Below are 17834 nucleotides of genomic sequence, written 5' to 3'. Positions count from 1 at the left end.
GGTAATGGCAAATTCTCTCAATTTAATTATATCCATTATATTATTTATTTACACATAAATATTTTAATAATTTGGATTCAATGTATTAATACATTTAATTTTATTATACATTTATTTTTCCCAGACCCCCCTGACTTAAATTTTGCTCAAATATTTTATTAAAAATTCTAAATGTACTGATTCAGAGATCACTTTGAGTCTGAATTGATAAAATCTGAATTAATACTGAATTATTTTTAATAACATTATTATATTATGGCATATTATATTATTATTATTATATCATATTAAATGAATAATTGCCTTTTTGTTTTTCTGAAACTTGCTTTCAAATGTACTAATTTCAAATGTGCCAATTACATTTTGACTTCACTGTTAATAAAAAACAATGATCATTATTTATATATTTGATATATAATAATAAGATTTGTATACTTGGAGAAAGATTCACAAAGACACACAGTACCTTGTGGACAATGAGCTCATGCGTCCCATCAGGCAGCGGTCTCCCATTGTCCTGCATCAGAGGGACAAAAGAGAAGCCAAAAAGCTTCTTCTCACCTTTTTCCTTTGCTGCATGAACAGAGAGAACAGTGGTTATGTGAAATGAGTCAATAATGAGAACGTCTAAAATCTCAGAGGGTGGAATAACAAGTGGACGTAAAATCAATGTTCAAGAAAAAAGTGCGTGTGAAGCATCGTGCAGTCTTACTGGAGCAGTGCCTGAGCTCGAAGCGCAAGTGTGTGCCATGAAACATCTCCAGAGGAATGGGCAGTTTGATCTGTTCGGCCCAGCGAGGGCTGTTACTGTGATACAGGACAAAAGAGCGGTGCTCATCTACCCCTGGCTCCCCGGAACCGCAACAAACCAGACCCTGAGACAGAGACATAGAGAACATGAAACTGACCCTAACATTTTAAAAGAAATATTTCTAGTCATATTGTGAACAGTGCATAATATTATTAAGTAATCATGAACGGAAAATTATATGATGATTAAGTACATTTTGGGCAAAACGTTGCTCTTTTAAGTAATTCATTCATTCATTCTTTCATAATAAAATAAATATTATTTATTTATTTAAAGTTTTTTTTTTTTTACAATAACAAAAAAAAATTATTTTGAAAAAAAAAAATTTAAATTGAAAAACAACTATAAATAAATAAATACAGTTGTGGTCAGAATTAATGGCACCCCTGGTAAATATGACCAAAAATGGCTGTAAAAAATAAATCTGCATTGTTTATCCTTTTGATCTTGTTTTGGACCGTTGTCCTGATGGAAGATCCAGCCACGGCCCATTATAAGATTTCTAGCAGAGGTTGTCAGATTTTGATTTTTTATCTGTTGGTATTTGCTAGAATCCATAATACCACGTATCTGAACAAGAAGTCCAGGACCTCCAGAAGAAAAATAGGCCCACAACATAAGATCCAGCGGTATATTTAACCGTGGGCATGGGGTACTTTTCATCCCTGTTTGCACCAAACACATCTGGTGGCTTTGCTGGCAAAAAGCCCTTTTTTTTGTTTCATCTGACCATATCCGGTCCCTTTTGAAGATCCAGTCCTGTCTGACCACTGAATATGCTGGAATTTGTTTTTGGACGAGCGAGGAGGATTTTTCTTGAAACCCTCCCAAACAACATGTGATGAAACTTGCACATTTGGGTAATTAACTCCTTCATGTCTGTGAATTGAGTTATGCATTTCAATAGTTTTCATCAATTTTGTAAGTGACTTTATTGTAGGAAATACATTGGACGATGGAGTGAACATTGGTCAGACATGAGCATGTAATTGATATCTCAGCTGCATTGTTGTCATCAATTTCATACTGTCATTTAGTGGGTTTGGGTAAATATTTAGTCTGAAAATGTGTTTTCTCTCTATAACAAGTATCACTGTGTCAGTTGTAAATTCCACACTTCTCTAGTGTGATGAGACATGCTTGAAGTTATATTTACAGTTCATTACTTTGTAAGAAAAGTGTTATATGCACTGATAATGTAATGTACTGAGCATCTGTTATACATGTATGTTTTTATTATTTACCATTCAGAATCAATACACTGTTAAAGAAGCAATCACTGCAGCGCTCTCTGTTATTTTATTCTTCTTTATTCTTCTTTAATCTTTTTGTACTTCTTCTTCAGAGGTACTACAATTTTGGTAGTTTGATATATTTGTTGAGGCTTTCTGACCCCAAGACTCAACTAATCTCTGCAATTCTCCATCTGTGATCCTTGGAGAGTCTTTGGCCACTCAAACATTCCTCCTTACCCTGCATTAAGACAATATAGACACACGTCCTCTTCCTGGCAACATAACATTCGTAACATCTTTAGTTGATTATAACTTCTTAATTATTGCCCTGATGGTCAAAATAGGGATTTTCAATTCTTTAGCTATTTTCTTACAGCCACTTTCTATTTTGTGATACTCAACAATCTTTTGCTGCACATCAGAACTATATTCATTGGTTTTACTCATTATGATGGATGATTAAGGGAATTTGGCCTTTGTGTTTCCGCATATTTAAACTCCTGTGAAACAAGAAGTCATAGCTAGACAATTTTATATTCCTAGTCACCCTGGTGTGCTAAACAAAAAGAAGGTAAATATTAATGGGAATATACTTTTTCTCGTAAACAATTCTAGGGGTGCCAATATTTGTGGCCAACGTGTTTTGGAGAAAAACATTTATTTCATAATGTGATTCCCCCCCCACTTTCAATTCTTTTACTTCAATGAAAGGTTAGATTTTTGCAATTGTTTTGAATGAAAGATCAAAAGGATAAACAATGCAGATTTATTTTTTACAGCCATTTTTGATCATATTTACCAGGGGTGCCATTAATTCTGACCACAACTGTATATGCATTTTTATATTATTTATTCAGTTATTTTTACAATAACAAAAATATTTTGAAAACACACTGCAACTGTATAAAAAGAAAAAATAGCATGATTATGTGTCATTGTTGGTCATTATAATATTGACTTTAAAATCTATTTCAGAACAAAGTAAAAAAAAAAAAAAAAAATACATATAAAAAAACTAAATTACTTTTCTGCTGATGTAATCAAGAAATATGGGCCTTTATAAATAAAATTATTATTCATATTTATAATATATGAATAAAAAATTTATGAATTACAACTAAATATTCTCTTTTAGTAAGAAAAATAAATTATCATTACTGAAGTTTAAAATTTTGAATGATGTTTCATGTTTTTAAAATTCAATGCATATAACTCTGATAAAATACACTTCTACTTCAAGACAGGAGTTGAACTCAAGTTAATAATGTTGATGAAAAGATTGAAATAAAACATCTAAAATCTAAAAGTGAGAGAGATATTAATTTATACGCAGGACACAAATGACACGGTTCTCACCTTCAGCAGCTGCCCATCACCTCCCAGCAGATACACGGTGACTTCCACATTACGTGCCACGCTTTTTCCACCTTTCTCAAATTCACCCCTCTCAATGGTCACATACAGATCATTTCTTATTTCACCTGCAGAAGGAAGATAACAGTATCTCGTAAATCTTTTTCAACCAGCACAGCACTTTCAGGCGGTTATCGGGTGTTGAAATCACCCTATCAGGAGAGGTTTCTGAAAATGGATTTGGATTTTTTTCTATTGTGTGCTGATACATTGAAAAGTGACCGTGAACACTTTGCTTACAATGTATTTCAATACAATATTGTTGTATGTATTTATGCAAGGCAAATACCTTTATACATAGGCTACAGTATATCCTTTACAATATAGGGAGCCTGGGAGGACAACAAAAATGTTTCTTTTGGCAACCCACACTTTTTAGTCAATACATTTCAGCTCCTCAGAGATGTTAGAAACACCACAAAACATTTCTAATTAGTCTGTCAACACATATGGCTCAAAGGTGCTTCATCGCCAACTGAGGGTGTGAAAGCTAATGTCATATAAAATGTGGCCAAACCAATGCATTATGTAAAAAGAGAATAACTCCCACTGCTTTTGTCCTTTAGTTGTGTACGTATGTACATTAAGTGACAAGAACATCCTGTAAACATCTGATTTTGTACAACATCGGCATTATTTTTCAGACTTGCACTATCTTTAGTAGATGTGCCTGTTATATTATGCTATAAATTACACTGTTATATAATCTTAAAGTTCATGGTAATTCAATAAAATAAAATAAATTATCCTGTAAAGCCTGTATTCACACTGCAAAGCAATTAATTTTCTGCATAATGACATGATTAAGCCATTACAACAGAGGCCACCGAGCGGCCACATTACCATGATGATGTCGTTGAATGACAAAAGATACTGTAAAGCTAGAGCTTTAATTTGTATAAACATAAATTCAAAGGTAATGTGATGTAAAATAAGCAGCATAATGACAACAAAACGTGATTATCCCACCTGGAATGATGATATCAGAGAAACCCAGCCTCTTCGTAATGGAGACGTTCCGGGTGAAAAGACGCATGTAATCCTTACGAATCTGCTCCATATCCCCGTGTAGGAGCTGAAGAGAGACATTAAGGCCTAGAAAATAAACACAAGCGCATTTTAATGAACTTTTGCGGTAACATCTGACAATACTGTAACGTGAGAGTCTGCCAACAAAAACAGCTGTACTTCCTGGTTAGTGAAGCAGGTCTGGAACATTAGAACATAATCCTAACGGAATGTGTATTATTCAATCACACTTTATTGGGTCTATTTTAAATAGCTAAGGAAATAGTTTCACTACTTATAAACCAGCATTTTATTATGAAATAGAAACGCAAATCTCACAACAAAATATTTTCCTATGAATACGTTTTTAAAGGCACGGTCACATTAGGGAAAAAAAAAACATTATCTTTTGTCAATAGTGTAGCGATGTATAAAGCACCGCTCACACAGAAGTCACTTTCAAACCAAGGACTATTGGTCAACGTGGCGAATTCATGTGAAAAATCTTGAATCAGTCGCAAAATCTGCATGGGTAAATGTTTCGCCCTCTCATAAAATTCCAGTTTGCGTGGATTCCTATTGAAATGACTAGATTTCGCCAGCAGCCATATCACCCCGTAGCCCAAGCCCCGGTTGAGCCTGGTTAGTACCTGGATGGGAGACCTCCTGAGAAAACCAGGTTGCTGCTGGAAGAGGTATTAGTGAGGCCAGCAGGGGGCGCTCACCCTGTGGTCTGTGTGGGTCCGAACGCCCTAGTTTAGTGATGGGGACACTATACTGTCAAAGAGCACCGTCCTTCGGATGAGATGTTTAACCGAGGTCCTGACTCTCTGTGGTCTTTAAAAATTCCAGGATGTCTTTCGAAAAAGAGAAGGGGTGTAACCCCGGCATCCTGGCCAAATTTGCCCCTTGGTGTCTGTCCATCATGGCCTCCTAATCATCCCCATATATACTGATTGGCTTCATCACTCTGTCTCCTCTCCACCAGTAAGCTGGTGTGTGGTGGGCGTCCTGGTGCAATATGGCTGCCGTCGCATCATCCAGGTGGCTGTTGCACATTGGTGGTGGTTGAGGAGATTCCCCCTTCCATGTAAAGCGCTTTGAGTACCCAGAAAAGCGCTATATAAATGTAACGAATTAATTATTATTTCACCTGCAAAAGTTCGCAGAGCATAAATATCACTGCACTTTGAATTTTTCTATATTTTTCCCTGTGTTTTCAATATCACTTCCACACAATCACTTTAACTGGTTAACTACATCATCCACCAGGAAGTGACAATTTTTGTTGGGAAAGCAACAGCACACACATCAGTAAGCATCAGCAATGAATTTGATAAATGTTGTAATGTTTTGTGGTAATCGTTGGTTTGACTCTCTTTGAAACATTCCATCCAGTTTGCTGACATTATCTGTTAAATCTAGCAGCTGGAGTGCCCTTGATTTCCACTAGAGGGCACTCCTCCCGTCTCCTTGAACTACACTTCCCATAACCCATTGCCTGGACTCATTATTGTTTGATTACTTCCACCTGTGTGTCATTACCCTTGTTAACGCGGTCTATACAAGCCCTGTTTATTCAGTCACTCGTTGCGAAGTCTTGTACGTGTCACACTGCATTTCTGAGCGCTCTCTCTTCTCGCCTGTGTTTTGGTTCTGCCCGATTTCCTGGATTCCCCTGTTAGCCCGTGCTTTCAACCCCTTATAAAAGCAGCGTTTGGATCCTCAACCCGTGTTTCAGAGCAGTTCGTGACAGAATCACCATCATATTATTAAAATATGATCAAAATTTCAGACACACGTAAAATAACTCTCAATCCTTCTAAACAACAGCCTCATTTTGTTTTATTTCCACTCTGTTATGATTCACTCTGTAAAAGCTTCATCTGAAGTTACAGAGTTCAAAAGGTCCTGCGCATAACAGGAATGACCCGACTGTCTCCTGAGTAAATGAATTATGGGTAACCCGGTGCCTTAATCCCCATTTGTAACATTTGTGCTTGTTACCATTACGGCTCCATCGAATCAGTAACATCTTATTGTGTTCCAACACACTTAATGACATGCATTTCTCTGCCTCCCTCATTTATACTTCTGATGAAAGCTAATGATTCTGACATCCGTGCACTAGATTTACACTTTAAAGTCCCAAGTCTCTTTGAAGAAACTTTTTCTTTTTTTCTTTCTCTTTTTTTGAGTAATTTAATCACAAAGCCAAGCTAGATGTTGAGTTCTTACAGATGGAAATTTCGCCCATTCCCATTCCTTCATTTGTCTGAATGACTTTCATCTCAAGTGTAACCCTGCTGCACATCTGCTGAGGGACACGGCCTGCGGTTTAGATTGACACGACGGAAACTGCATAATCTCCTTCCTGCTAGATCTAAGTTTTTTTATTATCTGGCCCTCTTCCTCCTGCTTCCTCAGGGTCCTTGATTTTTCCATTCTGCAGGAAATACATCACAAACAACAAACAATACAAGTGCATTCTGGATAATGTTTAAGGTTTGGGTTGCATAGATTAGGTTTGATGTGTTTTTAAGCTCTGGAAGCATCATGGCTTCATTATGGTTTGGTAATGTATTCAGAGTAAGCTGCCCACACGAGTGAAATCGCCAGCAGTCCATTCATTTTGAAACCACTTGCGAGATGATGCACACCAAGATTGCATAACTACTACTCCACCACCTCCACAAAACATGGCATCAACAACACAACACAATGCGCTTTCATCTGTTTGCCTTTTTAAACCTAAAGCGAACATTGTTGTTTCTTTTTTTTTCTGTTAGTCTTTTAACCCAGCAATAAAATCAATAACAGTAATTTGGCTTTTATACAAGCGATTAGTGAAGAAGCACTGGCGATTTGCTCATTCAAAACATCTCAAGGGACAACAATGACAGACAATGAAAAGGGTCAACTGCTCTCTGTGCACGCGATCAATATGGCGTTCTAGTTCACACCGATAGCCGATCTGTGTGTGACTGATTACTACTAATGGTCATCCACAATCATTAACTGAATTACTGCAGATGACTGGATCGCATTTACCAGCTGAATGAGATCTAGCTGAATGAATTACAGGTCAAGTTTTTTGGGATTCTACTCATTTTAAAGCTGAAGTGTGTAATTCCCATCCTATCCTGTTTTAATGTGCCGAGACATCTATACGTCAGTCATTGGAAGGTGGATTCTCCCATAAGAAAGGACCTGTAGACCAAAAGGTAAACCAGACTTTCAGATAAATACAGCCACAAGATAAAAAAATTTTTGGCTTGTAAATAATAAATAGGGTTATGAAACAAAATGGGGAAAAAAACAATGCTATATAAACAAATAAAACAAAATAATGAATACAATATAAATACATCTTTTTAAAAATTTTAATAAACAAAATAAATAATCATTTACAAGTATATAATTTTATACAATATACAGTTCAAGTCAATTTATGTTATAATTTATATGAAATATTATACATTATGAACAAAATCTGAATCAGAGCAGTTACTTGCTTCTTTAACGAACTTGCTTCTTGCTTGTTTTGGGGGTCTACTAGGATAGTTTTTTATGCTTGAACATAATTTTTTTTTTTTTGACATTACTTTTCACATATTTTACATTGTTGCAGCACCAAATTGCAAATTGCCGGGAAATTGCCAGAACGCCTTCTGTGTGAACGCAAACACGACCCGGGATTGATGACGGCATCGATGCCAGGTTGGGGACCTAGTAACATTGCCGCGTTCAGTCCCGGAACACGCGCTGTGTGAACAAAAGCAGTAATGATGCCGTGTCGTAGTGATGACGCTAAAGCCGGGATCGTTCGCCAGCTGTGAAATGGTACATAATGCGCAAGTTTATGATCGAATCAGAGAAAATCAGAAAAAAAATGCACAAGCGTGGTTTCTCGAGAGAGAAACCGCGGCTCATAAGCAAACTTAAGATGCTGCTGAGACATTACAAGTCACATTGATGTCACGTGTCTTTACGGGATTTTTACAGGTTGTGTGTGAACGCACTCTCTGATTCCGGAAAATCACTGGCAGTGTGAATGAACCCAAATCAAACTAACCCGGGTCAAATCCCAGGTCACTTTATCCGTGTATTTTCCAGAATCTCTGCGTGAAAGGGGTTTCTGTTTAATTACAGTCTCTATGAAGCCCCTCCTTCTGAAAAGTGCAATGAGCTCTGATTGGTTGGCTGGATCAGTTTGTTGTGATTGGTTAACCGCTTCAAACGTGTTTCGTAAATGTAACGCCCCTAACAAAAACCGCGAGTTTCAATCATAGACTGTAAAAAATATGGACAAAGCGTCTGTGACATCACCCATAGACTTTCTGAAGAACGGTTTTGAAGCCGTTTATGGGGGGTATGGGCGGCGCCATCTTGGAAAATCTTGGGAAATCCTAACCCCACCCACCTTCTGGCCAATCCATATATGGGTAAAGGATACATATACACTATTAACACAACTCAACCAGGCCTTGCCTATTTCATGTTTGACTTGGGTGGGAATTATTTAAATAAGAATTATTGTGACGTGTTCGTTCCCAGAAGAAAACTCAAGACTACAATCGAGGCGTTTTAGGGAGTTCGGAAACAGTGCGCACTGATATAGAGAATAACTCCCTTTGGAGTGACTTTGTAAATTTGCAGACCTTTTTCATGCTCAAACAGCAACATTACACGCTAAAGAAAGCTGAATATATATATATAAAAAAGCATAATAGGTCATTTTTAAATCTGTCTGATTTGACACAAGGCTGACCTTAATGATTTTTTACCTGGTGAATGGTAAAACTACTGAAAAAAATCCAATATACAGTACTTACATTGAAGTAGAGGCTTGAGCCATATCTAAAGATCAGAATATCATAGAGACTCAGAGGTGCGCTCTTTTGATTTGAGCCAGTAAACAATTTCCAAACAAACATCGTAGCCACCATATACTGTAACAACATGCTTAAAACTGCAGCTCTTTGAGTCATAGAGACGTCATAAAAACAAAAGCGCCTGAATAACAGCTCTGCTCGGTCTCTCTATTGAATACATATGGATGCTTTGACTGCAGGCTTCTTCTGCTGTTCAGAACCTGTTGCTAGGAGAAAACCCGGCATTTCACTGTAAAGAGTTCTGCTATTTATATCTTAAGAGCAAGAAGAAAAGAAATTCTGCAGCATGATTTGGTACGATTTGAATACTTCAATTAAATGGATCAATTGGTTCAGAAAAACGCTGTTGCTATGACAGACAAAATGTTCTTTAAAGGGGCAGTTCACCAAAAAATGGAAATTGTATGGAAACTGTGCGAGGAACAGACCATAATTTTGAAATTTGTCCTTGGCAACATTTTAAAAACAGTGTTTTAGGCCAAACAGAGGGGAAAAACTCGAAGCAAAACACTGTCATGTACAGGTAAGAAAGCCGTGCCATAGTGTTCCATTTTTACCATAATGCTGTAAAGTAAGATACAATTTTCTGTTAATAACCCTCTGCCGATCCGACGGTCCGTGGGCGAGGATACAAAAATGTGGAAGTATAATCTGTAGAAAACCTTGGAATTGTCAAAAGTCGGCCAAATAAATGTACCAAATAACATGGACAAAGAGTAAACATTGTTCATTTACATATTACCACCGACATTGTAACAATACAAAGCTGGTTGAAAATCAGCAAAGTTACACTTTAAAGTATTTTTATGGTTTGTTGAACTATCCCTTTAGCAAGACAAGTGAAATTAAAATTGGGATCGTGAGGATCTTACCTGTATTTGAGCCAATATGGCTGTATCGTGAGCTGACCTTCCTGATAATACTGTCATGGATTTGGTACCACTCGCTCTCTGTGTTACATCTGTGAATATAATGCACCACAAGTTTACTTTGAATTTCAACCACTTACAATGAGGGCTGTGTGATATATTTGAATATGATTTTTATTTAGAGATGGCACATTTAATTGTTTTAAGTTAATTAATTCAAACGTTCAATTCGGATAAAGAAATTAAATAAAAATAATTAAAAATAGAACAAAGCAAAAAACCTAAAATTTAAAGTTAAAATAAATACAAATAATATAAATAATAATTTACAGTATACATTTTTTTTATTGGTGCATCAATTTGCTTCTTTAATTCTGTCTAAGCTGTTGTAAATCGGCTAGAGATTGTAAATTCAATTAATTTAATCAATTTTAAATAATTTAAATCGATTTAATATTATTGAATGAATCAATTCGAAACTATATTTTATAAAAATGCATGTAGGCAATTTTTCTGTAATTTAGTTCTTGGATAAAACATTTTAAATATGATTGACTAAAAAAGGGGTCTGGTCTAAATTATACATATAATTTTTTTTGAAGCCCTTAATATTTCAAACATTTCAGAGCAAATGCATAAATATGCAGATGCATATCGTAAAAAGGGTGAAATATATATATACATATTTATATATATATAAAGAAAATTTCTTTATCACCCAGTCCTAAAAAATGGATTGTACTGTACATTAATTAGCTTCATAAAGTTACTAGGGTGTGATACTCACGAGTAGATCTTTAGCAAGTGATCGTCCTTGAAGTCAGCCGTTAACAGGTCGGCCACGCTAATCACGGCACATCCGTATGGACGTTTGTACTGTGTGTTACTCACACTCTTCTTCTCTCCTGCGACCATTCGCCCTGCAAACACACACATTGTGGATCACACACTGCTTGCCTGAGAATAAATACATATGCGAACTGCAACATAAAAAGAGACGGTTTCTTATTCTGCCTCAAAGAACACATAGCACTGTCACAAGATATAATGCGTCATGCGACACTTAAGCATTATAGCCGTGTCTTACCCAGAAACTCTAGCTGACTTGTCAGATTTATGTAGCTCTTATGGCAGAATTATTAACACACAACTTTATAATGACGCTTGAAACACAAAAAGACATACCAACAACCGTTACAAAACAAACACTTCCCAGTCCACAGTGACATGAATAACATACATGCAAATGAGCATTAATCTATACTGTAACGTCAGTTTCTGTACCGATGCAGGCCATGCATGTAGCAACGACTGCTACACAGACACAAAGGTGACGTTTACAGACAAAGACACCATCTTGGTCACATTTGACCTGTGGCCTGTCATTTAGCCGTTATAATACTGCCACAACTATTGACGTAATTTGATGTAATCTGTCACTTTTTCAAATCTTAAAGCATCAGGAAGTGCACTATCAAGTTGTGAGATCCATATGACTCCTATGATAGGGTATCTAAGGCATTATGACAGGTCACACGGCGAGAAGAGTGATATGCATCCAACAGCTCTTACCTATTCTAAAAATATGAGCTACAACATACACATCTTTGCGAAGATCGCTACTTCCCAAATCCTTAAAAAAAGACAAACGTTTCATTGAGCAACATTTACTAGATTCCATGTACCAAACATTTCTCTAAACCTTCTCGGTTTAAAAGTTACTATTTAATTGATCAAATAAAAATCTGGGGGGAAAAATCTAGATTAGGGCTGTCAGTTTAATGTAATTTACTGCTATCAAAAACAATACAATGCAACAAAACAATAGTGATCAAATAAAAGAAATAACAAAACAAAAGATAAAGAACTAACAAGCAAAAGAAAAGAACTAACAACCACAGGAGCACAACAAATTAAATATTTGGGTGTTCATGACATGATATCCTGATAAACAGCAAAACAATATTTTTAAAGCCTTTTTTTAATGTTAATTTAATGTCTTGCCACAAAAATACAATTTCTTAAATTATATAAATTTGGCAGCAAATGTGGCAGAAAACTGTTGAGAAACACATCTAAAAAAAAAAATTCTACAATATTCACAATTAAATAAAAAAAATCTCTCACATTTTCAAAAATAATAATCAGTCAAGGATATGCGTTTCACTCAGTAAACTATTTATCGACAATAGTCCCAGATCCATTTAATGCCATAGCAAGCAAAAAGGACCAAGGACACGCCCTTGGTGCACCTCGAAAAAGTCCATACTTACAACAAAGAGTGTGCACTGCCTCTCAGTCTTCTCTGGAGACTTAGGTAGCCCTTGCTTATTGAGGCGCACAAAGAACCTCTCACTGCACACAGAGAAAGAGAGAGACGGTCAGGTTCACCACAGACATGCCATGAAGCATAAGGAATCACAGCAAGACTGGTGTGAGTGTGAGTGTGTACATGTGCTTCCACAACTGCATGTGTTAGTGGGTTTCCTCTAACACTTGTGCTAGGTAATTACAAGGAGAGGCCCATTGAGGCTCAATATCTCCTCGATTCTCCTTCACTTTCACTAAGTGCCCTGGGGCATCACTCGTTCTGAATAATTTACAACGAGGAGGGGTGCCTGAACAGTACACTCCCTAACATGAGTGGCGAGAGAGAAGGAGAGAAAAAGAGACAGAAACCAATGAAAAATTCAACAAACACATCAAGGCCGTAGTTCCATCATGGATGTGAAACTGAAATATCCCTCAGGCTGATATATAGTGGTAAACAGATGCATTGACGTCGCAGTCGAATTGAATTCCAGAAATTAGTTCCCAGTAGCGGCACGATCAACGTAATCGTCTGATAGCGTCATAAAAATATACTCAAGGTACACGCTCTGATGGACGACCGGTTGGGGTTGAAGACGTCTTTCAGACAGCTGGAAGGAATACAGCGATTCATAATTAATGAAATCGAGGTCAGACTGAATTTTACCTGTTTTTTTGTTTTGTTTTTTTGCTAGATCTGGTGGAATTTAGTGAGGAGTCAACGGTGACAAACTTACAACCTTTTGATTACTAACTCAAATGTTTAACAACTATGCAAGAAGATATTTTGAAGAATGTTTCAGCTGTTTTTGTTCATTCAATGAACGTAAATGGGGTCCAATATTGTCTTGATTTTGGACCCCATTTACATTCAATGGGTCTCATTCATGAAACACGAGTAGAACGAATTTTTGTGTAAATCGTGTGTAAAGTGGTTCTGGCGTAAATTTTCGGATTCATTAAAATGTTCGTATTTTCCAAATGTTAGTTGGTACGAAAGAAATCTACACCTGCTCCCAGCCACGCGTAAATAGTGCGTTTAACATCCGAACGTTTTGCTCATTAATAAGGCTGCATTTTAATTCACCTTAATCGGGTACATATTTACACAGCATTTTGAAAAAATATTATATATAGTAATTACATACGGGTTTTCTTTTTACATTTATTACGAGAGCCAGTAATAGCATCTGCAAACGGAACACAAGTCCGCAAGTCTTTTTACATTTTTTTTATATTCAAGCTGTTTATTCATTTTTAAGTCCGCAAGTCACAAGTGTTGCAGTCAAGCTTCATGTCGAACCATTTTCTTTTCATTTCTGGGACTGTTCGATTAACAGATGAAACTCCATTAACTGCATCTGCCAAGCATTTTTACCTAAAGCATTTAGGTAAAAGCATTATTACCTAAAAAAATCCCTTTTTTTAGGACCTGATACGCCACTATGTACGCTTGAAAATAAAATGTGGCGTTTTGAATGAACTTCTGATAATAAAACTTCAATTTCTGCATCTGAGAAATGTCTCTTCTTCATTCGCTTTTGAGAAGACATATGAAATCCTTCGTTTCGTGTCATATAATGCCCATATATAGTTGTCAGTCGGTTTTAATGGGCGGGATTTATGGTAATTGAGAGAATGAACGTGCTCATTAACCCACACACACATTTCACTATCAAATCTGACGTTTACGAAGTATTTGTGAATCAGGAGAAGAATTTTCGGGAATGTCTCTTTACGCGCAAATCACTCACATATTTACGAATGTTTCATGAATGAGACCCAGTGTATGAACAAAAACGGCTGAAACATTCTTCAAAATATCTTCTTGCATAGTTGTGAAACATTTGAGTTAGTAATCAAAAGGTTGTCATTGTAAGGAAAGTGAGCATGATTAAATAATGACAGATTTTTTATTTTTGGGTGAATTAATCATACTTTAGTCAAAAAAAAAAACTTGAGATTGGGTATCTAGGGTCAGAGATGGCACCTGATTGGTCGCATTTCCCTGCTGTCATAGACAGAGAAGAAGACTTCCAACTCCTCCCCCAGGTTTGAACTCATCATGCTCTTCATCTGAAGGAACAGGTGGTGCATGCTGGCCTGCGGGGGAGCCTCGCGTCTACGATGACGTCTCTCCATCTATTTAAAAGAAAATATGATTACAATGACAAAGACATTTACAACAACAAGATCACTCAAAATTTCCATTAATTATCTAACAGTACCCCATCCCTACCACGCCTGCACATGCTGTATCTTTATGTAAGATACTAAATTTGTCTGTTGTTAAAAAACAACCTATGTATATTTCTTTGCTATAAACCATAGATTTCAAATTATAATAACTTTTATTAACATTATTATGTTATATAAGGTAAAAACAGACCATTAGAACCCCAGCACTGTGGTTTTATATTTAAGCTTTGGACCTTTCCTTTATTCTTCTGAAGAACATGTTGCTGAAAGATCCTTCAAAAAGGCACTTAACCCTGGGGACGCCACATTGGTGTCTTTTTTCTTGTGCCCTCACTTCCTACTCTTTAAATGCTCTCTCTAGTCTAGTACATCCACACCCACATCTTGTTCTCTTTTGTTTCTTTCCTTCTTCCTTTAACCCCTACCCCCACACCTCTGCCCACCCATGGACCAGTGAAAACTGGGACACGTGTGGTCAGGGCTGCAGCTGAGAGAAAAAGAAAGAGAATTTTGTGAATTCTGACTACATTGAAGTTGTTTCTCTAGCTCTCTTCTAAAAACCTAGTAAAGCTAGGCAGCATTTTAAGGCATTTTAGAATTCTCCTGATACAAAGGCTTAACTTAATAATGCAGCCTACTAAGATACTTTCTTCTAACGGAATTCAAATGCAGAACTGTATGTTTCCTTTGCAGAGAATTCCATAATGCAATAATCTGTGAGAGAAATATTTTATTTTATTATAAGAGTATTATATATTATATTATAAGAAAAATAGTTTAAAATAAAAATAAAATAAAACATTTTACCCCAAATTTCTGTATGTAATTTTTTGTCATTTAATTCTGAGAAGTATATTATAGTTATAAAACAATAATATTTAAACTATTTAAAACAAATAACAAATTAATTAATATTTATTTTATTTATAGTATTTTAAATAATCTATAATAAATTAAAATAGAAAATAAATACATAAATCTAAATAATAAAATGTATATTTAATACTGAGAAGTAAACAATAGAATTTTAAGAAAACAACAGTATTTATAGCATTTTAAATAATAATAAAAATAATGTATTTTATTAAAAATATTTCATAATAAATACATTAAAATAAATAAAAAGTTATAATAAAATAAAGTAATGAATTACTTGATCAAATAAAAAATTTGGCATATGCTATTTATATTTAATTCTGAGAAGCCTAGTTTAAAAACACCATTTTATAGTATTAAAAAAATTTAATAAAATGTATTTTATGAAATAAAATGTATTTTATAAAATAAAATAAAATAAAATAAAATAAAAGATAGGATGTCAGTTAGATGACAACTGCTTATGTAGGCAGTAGGCAGCTCAGTAGGTTTTGGAACAGATATTATATTCCAAAGATCTGTACACAGGCACTGTTGTGGCTATGAGAGATTTGAACCAATTGTGCCAATGATGCTGCATGTATGCCAAATTATAAGGGCAGGAAACTTTATGCGTGAAGTGTCTCTGCAGTTTGCAAACAGCCTGTTAATGCGCCATTTAGCATTTCTCTCTTGTTCTTAATTACTATCATTTCCCTATGCACAAGCAATTGGAGGTGTGTGTGTGTGTGTGTGTGTGTGTCTCTTTGTTAAAACAGAGGACGAAGCCTTGGCGTCAGGTCGAGCTGCAGTTGCCATAGTAACACAGCAAAGAATATGGGCGGCAGAGGAGGGAGGTGAGGTGACTCATGGGTAATGGGAATGTGTGTGTGTATGCATGCATGTGAGCATGAATGTATGACTACCCACCAGCCGATAGAGCTCTGTGATGCTGAGCTCATCAGGGTCCACCATGCCGAAGTCCCTCCTGGGGACCAGATCCAAACCCAGCTGCCTGTAACACACAAAAATACATATTTTTATTCTACCCTTCAAATCTCAACATGGTTATTATAGATTTGCATTTGCCATTGTTTATTTCAATACTATTTTTTTTTCAGATATACTTTTAATTTTAGTTTAGTTTATCAATGGATTTGTTATTTCGTGGACACATTTTTATATTATATATTATAATGTATAAATACATATATAATATTGATAGATAGGTTTTTAATATTTTTTTATAAAATAGTAATTCAATTAACAATTACATGATATTAAATGTATCTTATTAATTGCAATTAATTACTATTGGCTGAGAAAAGCAGTCAAACGTTTTTGTTTTTTATTTATGAAACTGCTATTAAATCAATAGTTTATTCAAATCCTTTAATCTAATCAACTGAATTCATAAATTCAAAAATGTAATAATTTATAAAAAAAATTCTGGATTGTATGTTTTATGATCTAATACATATTTATTATCAGAAATGGTGTTAATGAAATGAATGCATAAAACCATAATTTAATGAATATTTTAAAATGTAATCAAATTAAATCAGAAAAATTCCTTTAATTTTTGGCAAAGTGCTGCACAACAGAAGTTTTCTGTTCAAATTAAACAGTACAATACATTTTAAAGAAGTACAATACTAAAACATTTCTGTCATAATTTCTTCAAGTTAAACCAAACTTTTATTTTGACAGGTTGTCGTAAAGGCCTTTGAGTTTCTATGTGTATACAGCCACGTTCAGACGGGACTTGTTTTCTAATCAAAGTTTACATTACAAATCTTATCACTTGACGTCTGTGATTTCATGTACCGATTAAGACGGAGAAAACATCTCTGTGTTTATTTCAGAGGTGGGAGTGAGCGTTTTCTAGTGTGTGACGTATATGACTTTGTATTTATTATATGTTGATATATTTTTCATTTATTATAAAAACCCTATTTAACGAGCTAATAGCAACATAAACTTGCATAAGTGAGCAGAGAAATCTAGACAATAATAGAAAATAATAGTAATATTACAACGTTATTTTTTCGTCGGATACCAGCAATATTGAAACTAAATGAAAGCATGCTGAAGATGGTGCGCAAACAGTAGCTTAGGTAGGTCAAAAAACACATGAGGAGAAGCGTTGGGATACTAGAGGCCCCTAAAGCAAACCCAAAGTTTCATGGGGAAACACAAAGGTTTTGGAAGCGAATGAAACGCGAAAGCATTGATTTTT

General features: G+C 35.4%; 1 protein-coding gene across 2 annotated transcripts in view; it reads right to left on the bottom strand.

The window, feature by feature from the left end:
* dock4a (dedicator of cytokinesis 4a) overlaps positions 1-17834 on the bottom strand; it is an 85641-nt gene that overhangs the window by 46603 nt on the left and 21204 nt on the right. The window contains exons 7-16 of one of the 2 annotated variants that reach the window (XM_082159187.1): positions 16526-16610; positions 14532-14683; positions 12505-12586; positions 11804-11864; positions 11019-11151; positions 10235-10323; positions 4429-4554; positions 3403-3527; positions 713-875; positions 467-573 (exon numbers count right to left, since the gene is read on the bottom strand). In XM_082159187.1, the coding sequence (XP_082015313.1) occupies positions 467-573; positions 713-875; positions 3403-3527; positions 4429-4554; positions 10235-10323; positions 11019-11151; positions 11804-11864; positions 12505-12586; positions 14532-14683; positions 16526-16610 (1123 nt within the window). Of the gene's footprint in view, positions 1-466; positions 574-712; positions 876-3402; positions 3528-4428; positions 4555-10234; positions 10324-11018; positions 11152-11803; positions 11865-12504; positions 12587-14531; positions 14684-16525; positions 16611-17834 lie in introns of those variants that run through there. The other variant, XM_082159188.1, reaches the window with a different exon arrangement.

This window comes from Leuciscus leuciscus (genome assembly GCF_965113295.1).
Source record: "Leuciscus leuciscus genome assembly, chromosome: 25".
Taxonomy (NCBI): domain Eukaryota; kingdom Metazoa; phylum Chordata; class Actinopteri; order Cypriniformes; family Leuciscidae; genus Leuciscus; species Leuciscus leuciscus.
The sequence above is the reverse complement of the archived record's forward strand: the minus strand, read 5'-3'. Positions and strand labels throughout refer to the sequence as shown.